The sequence below is a fragment of the Cystoisospora suis genome, assembly GCF_002600585.1.
Source record: "Cystoisospora suis strain Wien I chromosome Unknown contig_5482, whole genome shotgun sequence".
Lineage (NCBI taxonomy): Eukaryota > Apicomplexa > Conoidasida > Eucoccidiorida > Sarcocystidae > Cystoisospora > Cystoisospora suis.
This window is the reverse complement of record NW_027158272.1, coordinates 1283-11455: the sequence shown is the minus strand read 5'-3', so window position 1 is coordinate 11455 and position 10173 is coordinate 1283. Positions and strand designations below refer to the sequence as shown.

General features: G+C 47.1%; 2 protein-coding genes across 2 annotated transcripts; one reads left to right on the top strand and one right to left on the bottom strand.

Moving 5' to 3' along the window:
* Positions 1-286: 286 nt before the first annotated feature.
* On the bottom strand, positions 287-6624 carry CSUI_009263 (uncharacterized protein; the record flags this gene model as incomplete). Its single annotated transcript, XM_068069379.1, has 5 exons — positions 287-2186; positions 3195-3242; positions 3988-4200; positions 5093-5158; positions 6579-6624. 5 exons carry the CDS (start codon positions 6622-6624, stop codon positions 1822-1824), a joined length of 738 nt encoding a protein of 245 aa, XP_067918646.1. The 3' UTR covers positions 287-1821.
* CSUI_009262 (cytochrome c oxidase subunit) lies at positions 6601-9943 on the top strand. Its single transcript, XM_068069378.1, has 5 exons — positions 6601-6855; positions 7204-7347; positions 8191-8294; positions 9141-9214; positions 9685-9943. Exons 2-5 carry the CDS (start codon positions 7267-7269, stop codon positions 9738-9740), a joined length of 315 nt encoding a protein of 104 aa, XP_067918645.1. The 5' UTR covers positions 6601-6855; positions 7204-7266; the 3' UTR covers positions 9741-9943.
* Positions 9944-10173: the final 230 nt, after the last annotated feature.

The window sequence follows — 10173 nt, the reverse complement described above, 5'->3', positions numbered from 1 at the left end:
ACATTTCTACAGTGAGAATATCAGTATTTCCTCGCAATGTGGCTCGGAAACTCTCATCCGAGCAGCAACAATATTCTCCACTCTCCTGCCGCCTGTCTGTCGTGTGCTCTGTATAGACAGCTGGCGTTGTGTCGCCATTAGTCAACTGTCTTACGTGATGTGCATAGCAAGACAGAGTAAACAGTCAGAGGCGCCCCTGTCATCGTCGCTATTCCCCCGTGGTTTCTGTGAGAAAAGTGTGAAACTGTATTCTTCCGCAGATGAGAGGAATTGAGGAGAAAGTGACGATTCAGTCACGTCGACTTCTTTGACGACAAGAAAATTGAAAGAGCAGCAAAAGGTTTGAATCCTTTCTTTCTCTCACATCGCGGACAACGACAGAAGACAGCCAAGGAGGCGGAAGAAGATCCTCGACCAGTCGATCCCCACATCATCCCTCTCATCGAGTTACTATGAGTCTGATGCTGCCTACCCCGGTAGACACCGAGGTAGACACAGAATCCCCTCCTCTCATTATACAATTCACACCCAACACAGACATCCAAAAAACAAAGCCGGTCGCGTGAACCGGCCCCTGTTCCAAGCAGATATATAATATGCAGATGTGCGCATGCCGAGAGTGTGTACAGCAGGCATGCTAGAGACAGGGACAGAGACATGACGCTATACACACGTGTCCCGATGGTGCACGTGAAGTTCTAGCTCGTGGACAAGTCAGGAGAGTTTCGCAAAAACTCTATTATCACACCTTCACAAATACGTGTCTATAGATATCAATATATGCTTGATTTCCCGTAGCTGAGCTACTTTCGCATTCCTCTCTTCTGGAATCTTTTTCTCTTGGCTTTTTCTTCACTAGGAAAAGATTTCCCACCGGTTCCTCTTTTCTACTTTTTGTCTGTTCACCAAGATCAAGCAAGCCTGGAGAAGCCCTCTTCTGTCCTTTTCTTTATCCGTCAGAAAACCGTCCTTTCTTACAGCACCCCCTTCAAACATACACGCCATCGAAGCTTTTCCTTCCATCTCTTCTTTATGATCTAGCTCTCTCCTCCCCCGTACGATGAGTAGCATGGGAGTGCGGCAAGGTGTAGCCACACAAGAAGACACTGGACCCAGTAGCTGTTGTCCAAGACTTCCCATGGTCGCTTTACATGGCATCGCCGTATCTTACCTTGACCTGTCCCCTCAAATGGCTTGATGATCGAGAAGCCAAGCAAGTCCTCCCAACGAACCTCCCTTTTTCCCTAAGAAACTGACGGCATTCATCCTGTCTAAGGTGAGTGTTCGTAGAGCAAGAGCCTTGTAGATCTATGCATGCATGTAAAGCGCTCGGTCAAGGATCATGTCTTGCGGACTGCACGATATGTATGTTGATGGTAGCAATACAAAAGGACAACCGAAACCCCTTCATAGCCTTCTCTCTCTTTCCTGGAGAAACTTATCTACCTATTGATCACCCTACCTTTCTACCTAACTACCGACTGCCTGTCCTATCTGTACACTTATCAATCAGTCTTCAATCTATGTATCTCTAATCTATGTCTCGTGGATATCCTCAAGCCCATCCTATTCTTCTCAAGTTTCCGTCTGTTTTTCCCTCATCACCTACACCTCCCATCGTTCTCCGCCACTCGTTCCTCTCAAGACTATCCAAACACACAACACAAGATGAAGAGACTGAGAGACTCAAGAGACAGAAAGAAGTATAATCCGCTTTTCTTCGAACCACTGCGCCCATTCATCCCCCACAAGCCAGGAATCAGAAAAGACGACGACGCATTTCTTCATCTTGTATATCTTCTTGACCTCTCTGTCTTCCCTTCACCTCCTCATATCCCGTGCACCATCAAACCCTAGACCACCTCCTCCTCCTCCAAAAGGCACCCCCCCCATGCCACCTCCTCCCATCATCATCATCCCTCCTCTAGGAAAATTTCCACCTCCTCCTCCGCCTGCTGCTCCTCGCATTCCTCCCCCCATACCCCCAGGAGGTCCGTTACCAGGCCCTCCTCCTCCTACCATCGGGTGATGATGAGGAAGAAGACCACCAGGAGGAGGCATCCCTCCTCCCCCGCCTGCACCTCCTCCCCGCATACCGAGACCATCAGGCCGTGGAGGAGGAGCCATCATGAGAGGCGGACGGCCTGGTGGACCGCCCATACCTCCAGGGCCCATAGGCGGACCGCCTAGAAGAACAAGAAGAGTCAGAGGAAGAGGAAAAGGACAGTCACAGTAGAAGGAGAACAGACAAAGAAGGAGTCCAATACAGGAGGAAGAGCTACACATGAAAAGCTAGGCAAGAAGGGGAGACGGACGGACGGAGAATGGGAGTTAGCAGGATTGAAGTTTGATAATGAGACAGTTTTCTTCATCACGATAATAGAGAAAAGACCGGTCATCATGACTTCTCTCTCAGCGAGAAGTTCACGACTGGACTGGATGCATGCATGTCTCCAGACGATCACTCAATTCGTGGGCTTTTAGAGGTATGGGGCTAAAGACGTACGTATATCAAGAGCTTCCTCACTGTGCTATAGAAACTATTAAGGACGGATTAGAATGTGTCTCGAAATGTGGGAAGGAAGCAAAGAAAGGAAACAGTGGGGATGGTGGTGATGGGAATCGAACGACCAGACATCCTCCTCTTCTTCCATCCCCGGGAAGTGGGCCGCCGCCGCTAAAAGAGAAGAAATGTAGTCGTGTTGCTTGAGAGAGTCGTTGCCTGCGCTCGACAGGATGAAAGAGAATCTCGTCCCTGTTCTTCAGCACCCTTTCCCTCTCAGTGGAGGAAAGAAGAGACCGTGCAGATACACCAGAACGAGTAAAAGAGTTGTATACTATCACGAGAGAGATCATCACTAGGAGGGGATTGAAAGAGAGAGGGAAACACTTCGAAAGAAAAAGAAAACCATACCCAACTGTTGTCGTCTGACACGTGTATTTATGTACCAACACGAAAGGCTCCAACCAAACCAACCTGCCAGCATGCGGTATCATACAGCCGAGATGTATCTACTTATCTATCCGCCAGTCTGTTTAGGTGACGACCTACCTCCTCACTTGTCTATCTGTCGATCATTGGTCTACTTAGGTACAAGTATATCTATCTTCAACTGCCTATATGTCTCTGTTTATGCAGCCACCATAAGAAGAAGAAAGTCCGAGTAGGAACAAGAAGAGAGTTGGTGACGTACCACCTCCCATAAAAGGAAATCCTCCTGGTGGTCCTCGGCCTCCACCCCCTATAATTCAACAACAAGAAGAGAAGAAAATTGAGACATGCAGAAGGAGATGTACACACTAAGAGACAAAAGCAGTAGCAGCTTGAAGTGGTAACGTTAGACAGTCCAATAAGCTTGTTAAAAAGAGAGCTCCGACTCGACACCTCTCTTCTCCTCTTTCGCCGACCTATACATGTAGAGGTCGTTCTCCTGCTAGTGTCTTTCCTTAATGCAGTTAGTTACCCTATCCCGTGAGACAAGATCTCTTCCTGATTCTTAACTTAGCTCGTGTCTCGAGACTCTCTTTTTACCTCCTACTCTTCTGACTCTTCCTAATTCCTATACCTTTCTCACATCCATTTCTCCATGAGAAACTTCCCTTCTGACTCTCTCTAACACGCACAAATCTCACCCTCTCACAAACCCCCACATCCTTTCGACCTCCTCCCCTCTCTCATCACTTCTTTGTCTTCTTCTTGTTCTTTTGAAATCTTCTTCCTTTCTCTCTCTCTCTCTTTAAAACTCAAGGGTTCCTACGCCAAGTCATGAATCATCTATCCATCACAACAGCCGTGACCATCGAGAAGGAGACGTTTTTTTTCTTTCTAGTTTCTTTCTCATCAAGAGTCATGAACAGCCCATCTTGAGATCTGTTGACATCGACCAAGAGTGTCAGCAGCAGCGGCAGCAGACCTCATTATGAAGGGTATCAAGCATTTTTTATCTCTTCATTCATTCACTCATTCTTTCATGACTCCTGACTTACCTCGGAAACCTCCTCTCATTCCGCCGCCTGCGCCATTAGGGAGATTTCCCCCATCTAGTAAACCTCCGGCACCTCCACGCCCACCGGGAAAACACCCTCCGCCTCCCCCCCCTCCTCGGCCCCCGAAACTTCCCCCGCCTCTGAAACCTCTTGGGCCTCCTGGACCTCCACCGATCGGCTGAAAGGCAGAAGGACCTTGCCCTGCAGCTTGGACTGAAGAGAAGCACCGCAAGGAAGAGGAACAAAGACAGTCTTTAGCTCGGGTGGGATAGGACAGATCGAGGGTTGTCTGGATGGGGAAATAGAGATAGGCTAAAAGATAGAAGACAGATAGACGCAGAGATAGAGAGATGACGACAGAGAGACAGAAGATAGTGTTGAACTGAAGATAGGTGGATAGAATCAAGATAGATAGACTTGTCCAAATACATACATAGATGGGAGAGATAGACAGATGGATAGAGTCAAGATGGTAGGTGGTCAGTACATGGAGCTAAGAGGGAATATCCTGGAGGTATGTCGTTATGGATGAAAATGAGCTGAACGAACTCAAGAGATACGCAAGGAGAGTCAGACATAGGGAGACGAGAATTCAATTCCTTCTTTCCTATTATATGCTTCAATGATACACACACCTATACGTATCTCCTAGCTTTACCTACGGTCATATACAGAGAGAGGGATGAATAGATATCTCTACATACTCCCACACAGCCAGGAAGAGACCTTCACACACCTGTGGACGTAGATCCCCCCTATAAGCGATGCGCGACGGAAACGACAAGGAGTGACACAGACTCTTCGACATATGGGAATGGACGTCCGTACAAACTGTGAAATAAGTATTCTGAGCTCTGGACCTCTGTTGAGCTATCACATATGCATTTGAGAAATAGAAAACCACAAAGAAGAGGAGGGGAGAAGATAAGCGCCCAGGGACTACTACCCATACATACGCTTGGCTTATGTGTTTATCCAGCTGATAGGAAAGTATACATCTGCGATATCTATATATAGAGAGAGAGACATCTGTATCCTCTCCTTCTCCTCCTTTTCACCACTCTGTGGAGTGTGTTCAAGCGCCTCTCTCCCGTCGTCTACCCACCAGCTCTCTGGACGATGGATCCATCGAGGAGCTGAGGAGGAATGAAATCAGGCTCTCTTATCAAATCTGAAGAAAAGAGAAAACGATAGGAAGAGAGAAAGGCAAACCGAGAGGCAGGTCAACTCAAAGACACCACTTACAAAGAAACCTCACATTTGAACATTTTTTTCTCTCCTCTTTCATAGACCAGGAACGTGGACATGAAGGGGATGCACAGAGAGAGGAAACGAACAAGCACGGGAGAAGACGTAGGCAAGCTGATAAAGCAAAAGAGGAGATAAAGATCATAAGCAAGCAAGATAAGTACAAACACACAGAGGCAACGTCTCCTGCACACAGAGAAACATAGCAAAAGCGTCTGTTGTATGAGTAGACATCCTATACATCAACCCGTGTCCTAGCTCTTCCTTTCCCGTCTAAGATCTACCTCTCTCCAGGGCCCTCTCTAGAGAACGCCTTGTGTCCTTCCAAAGTCCCACCCTCTTTCTGTTGGCGCAAGGAAAAGACCTCTGCTGTAGGAATGAAGGAGAGAAGAATGGAAGTCGAGATTCAGGCAAGCGGAGAGAGACAGAGAGAGAGCAAGAGAAAGAAGAAGAGACGTACTCTGAAAGTATTCAATCTTCTGATTGATATGTTTCCGACCGGTGGCATGCTGCCTCCGTCCCGCAGGTGAAGAATGTGTCAGATAGATATCGCAGTACTCGCAATAGTACTTCGGCATCTTTCTTGTCCTCTGTTTCTATCTATCTATCTTGAAAGAAGAAGATGAATGTGATAAGTGATACACACCAGAGACGAGACAGGAGGAAAGGCCTACTCCAAACATCGGCCCCCCTCTAAGAACCTCTTCTTCTCTTCGACTCTTCTCCAAGTCCGTTTTCATAGAGAAAAAAAGCCAAAGCCACAAGGGGAAGAGGATAAGACTGGATTGTCTTAATGTCGGAAGGAGAAAGAGACGACGACGAGAAAGAAGGAGGATACCAGTAGCAGGGACGGAAGAGAAGGAAAGAAAGGAGCCCCCCCGGAGAAAGTAGGTGGATACTCAGGCGGAAGAGTTTACAAGAAAGTGGTGAAGAGAGAATATCAGAAAGGCGGGGGTGTAGAGCTGAACAGTCGGGAACTCTTCTTCGGCAAGCAAAGGAGAGAGACAGAGCAGCTGAGTTGAAGCAAAGGCAGACAATCCGAGAAAGGAGGCGGGAGAGGAGTCAGGTCCTAGACGTAGGAGAGAAGAGAGAAACCCTTCAACCAGGGATCTTGTGCACCCAGAAGGTCTTCAGAAAGATGAAACAATTGAAAATGAAAAGAAAAATGACGAAAGAGAAAAAGGACAGCGAAGTATAACAAACAAAGAAAACGACTTGTACTGATACTAGTAGTAGTTGGCATAGGAGTAGTTGGAGTAGCCGCTTCTAGCTCGAGTGTACATACACCTTGAGAATTCAGGTCGGGTGTCTTGGTGGACATGACACATAGAGCAATCTCTTACGTTTACTTTCTCTCTCAGATCTAGTCGACCTTTGTGGGACATCCATCTACAACCAGAGAAATCGGACGAAATGCCGCTTGCATGTTCTCTCTCCCTTTCTTTCTTCTTTTCTTGTTGGGATCGGCTTATACAAGGAGAATAAGATGAGGAAATTCAGGTGAGTCCGGTAAGGGAGAAACAGAGATGTGCCGAGAAAAACATCTCGAAGTGACAACCTTTCAAGAGTTATTCACCCAGACACTTCACTGGTCAGCTATCCCGTAAAGGAAGGACCTTGGTGAGTCTTCCTTTGAGGTTGTCTCCTCTTTTTGCTTTCTTCTTCCGTTGGATTCGACAGCCTCCGTATACATAACAATGAAAGAGAACGAAGCCGAAAGATAGTAGTAGATGTAGCCCTGAATCAGACACCGCTGCACCTCATCTGCATTCTTGGAGTGTACGTACACCCGAGCTGGCGGCGGCTAAGCCCTGCAGGCTCGGTGTCCTGCCTGTGCTTGTTTGCACGTTCTCTTCGGAAGTTTCCTTGTATCTTCGACTACCGCTGATTCTTTCCCACTACAGGGGACGTGTCCAGACTCTCTTAAGCTTTGGTTTTTCTTCTCTTTTTCTGCTTCCTTCCTCCTAGGACACCTTCGATCCGGTGACCTACCACTCCTGCTAACTCCGTCATCCAGTACAGGCCTCCAGGATGTCTGACTCAGGGAAGTCTCCCATTCAAATGTTTCAGAGAAGCGTGGAGGAGTTAACGACTCAAAATCCCCATGCGGATGTAAGCCCCTTCTTTACTTTTCGCTCCGAGAATAGACCAGGAGAAGCAAGCTGTGAAACACTGCAATATCTGGCGAATGGCGACGATCAGCCTCTCTCTCTACTTTCACTATCTGTCTATGTTTGGTTGCCTCGCTCCATTTGTCTACGTTTGTATACCTGTGTCTCTCCATGGGTTCCCTCTGTGTAGGAAGGGAGGCAGGGCATTCTCTATACATCCCCACTATGTCTATGGCTATCGCGAGCGCGACATTCCTATGTCTCCATAGCGCTGTGGTTCTCTTGAGTAAAACCACTTCATCCAGCACGGCTCTCTTCATCCGACTTCAAGAGTCGAAGCGAGAAGGGATTTAATGAAATAGATCTCTTATCAGAGGTGAACTTGTACGTGTCACTTGAAACCTGTTACCGAGACTTTCGCTTCACACACACGGAAGAAAGAAGTTGCATGCATGCTTCGTCACGTTCTGTTTTCCTGAGGTTGCCGGACCCAGACCCTTCTTTCTCTCCGCCTCTCTTCGATAGCAGGTCTGTCTGCTATGGAAGAGTCCTCCTCATAGACACGTATACATCGATAGGCTTTCTTTCTCACGTCCCTCTTGTTTGATAACTCCTACAGTATATCATGCCACTGCACACCTCTCAGTCAGCATTCTTAACCTGCTTCTTATGTCTGTCTCCTTTCTCTCCTTGTCTCTGTACCCTATGGAGGAAGGTATGCGTGTATCAACTTAGAAATGGTAGAAGGAAGCTCTCTTGCCACTTCCCCTCGTTGTTCTCATCCCTTTGGGTTTGAGACATACTCATCCGTTTCTTCCTTTCCCTTGCATTTCTTTTTCCTTAGGATCCACGCAGCATGCAGTATAACCAGATGAACAACTGCTCTCTTCGCTATGCAATGTTTGCTCGTTGTGCGACGGAGCTTGGAGAAGAGCACACTCGGTGCAAGTAAGACAACCTTTTAAGTAGTTCTAACTATGCTTATAGTGAATCGTAAAGAAAGTCTTTCACAACTTGCGCTTCATAACACAGAGAAAGACGGAAGAACAAGCCAGGGGGATGGAAAAAGAAAGGAAGATTCGCTTGACGGTCTGTACCGTTGTCTTGCGCAGGCTTGCGGGGGCATGCATGTAACAGAAGTATATACTACTACATATAATACTATCTCAGTAGCCTGTCTACGTATATATATGTAGATAGGATGATGTAGACTGCGTGTCTGCATGCGAAAAGAGGAAACAGTACAAAGAGGATAGAGATAGTCGAGGACAGGCGAGGAGGAGGAAGAAGAATAAAAAGAGAAAGAACAGGAGTACGAGGAGGAACGAAGCATGTTGGAGAAGCGCATAGGAATTTTGAGGGTGATCCTGTGGTGTCCACGCAGAAGTGAAGAGGGGAAGGTGTACGTACAGCACGAAAATGAATGGTGCATGTCCGTTTACAGGGTCGATCTTGAATGTCTCGCATGTCTTCTTTTTGTATGGAGACCTATCTCCATACCTTACTTCTTTCTCTGGATGGCCTATTGATTAACTAAGAAAATGGCTGGGCGCACGACTTTGATACCTGTCTTAGCTTTATTCCCTAGTCAATGACTCTCGAGGCTATCGCTTCAGTTCGTACTCTTCTCTCAATCCCAGCTGCGAAACAATCCGAGGGAGAATGTGTTCCGATACCAGCATCCTGCTCATGGAGCTTCACTGTCAGTTTTTCTCCGTTAACAAAGGGAAGAAGGAAGAGAAAGAAGCGAGGTCTGATCTGGTCCGTGGCTTATATTGCTGTTACTATTGTCAGGTATCAGTTCTACCGAGCTCAAATAGCTTGCCCTATCGAGTACATCGAGATGTGGGAGGACTACAGGCAGAAAGGTACGCGTCTCTTTACGTGCTCGTACATGACAAACGTATGGAGAGACTATGGAGAGAGAGCAAAAGAAAGACTCAAGACCTTCACTAGGTCAAGGCTGTCTGACTGTGTTAGCTGCAGAAGTAGAGATGGTGTGTTTGGAATGGAGATTTCTCTTCTTTACAGTCATGATCCCTGTCCTTTATATGAAGGTTTGTTCCTATAGCTCACTTAGAGAGAGGTGGAGAGAGACTGATGTCTCTGTCTCTGGGTGCTTAGATTTGTTCTGCGTGAAACATGTATGTATGTACGTGTTTTCCTATCTATGTATCTGTACCTGCAAATGTATCTGAGTGCATTTGAGTACCTGCTCATATCTAAGCATGTATGTGTGTATTGTTGGCATGGGCATGTATGCAAGTATTACGCTTGTACGTATAGAGCATGCATTCAATGCTGTGTAGCCTCTTTGCTTGTTTATGTGTTTCCCCAGGAACCTGCCAGTTCAACACCTTGCCTGAGTTCTCGACCAAACATCTGGCTCAATGATCATCGAGGGTTTCTCGCGGTGATTGTCCCCAGTCAAACCACGGTATGCTTTCCTTCCTCCTATCCTTCGTTCTTCTTGCGCGGAAGGGCACAAAGAGACAGAGCGGCCAGACTCGTGGAGTTTTAGAAGATAGCATACCCTTTCATTACCCTTCCACACTGCCTGTTGTTAATTTTGAAGAGAACGACGAAGGACGTGCTTGCCTTCTTGTGTTGTCCAACTGCCGTGGGTCACTATGAAGATGAGCTGCGTGGGGACTCTTTTTTTCATGAATCTTTCCTTGAAATAGAGTGAGTGCCAAGAGTGCTAAGAGCTTCTAATAAGGCCTCGAGTCACCCGTTCAGGAGGCGACCGGCTTCCCTCTTAGATTCGCGTAGTGAGCTGTACTCTCAGAGAGGGGCTTCGGATGAACAGTCCCGTAGTAGTCGAGCT

Coding starts and splice junctions, on each gene's coding strand:
- CSUI_009262 (XM_068069378.1), top strand. CDS start 7,267: ATGTCTGACTCAGGGAAGTCTCCCATTCAAATGTTTCAGAGAAGCGTG. Junction 7,348..8,190: donor CTCAAAATCCCCATGCGGAT/GTAAGCCCCTTC, acceptor CTTTTTCCTTAG/GATCCACGCAGCATGCAGTA. Junction 8,295..9,140: donor GAAGAGCACACTCGGTGCAA/GTAAGACAACCT, acceptor TACTATTGTCAG/GTATCAGTTCTACCGAGCTC.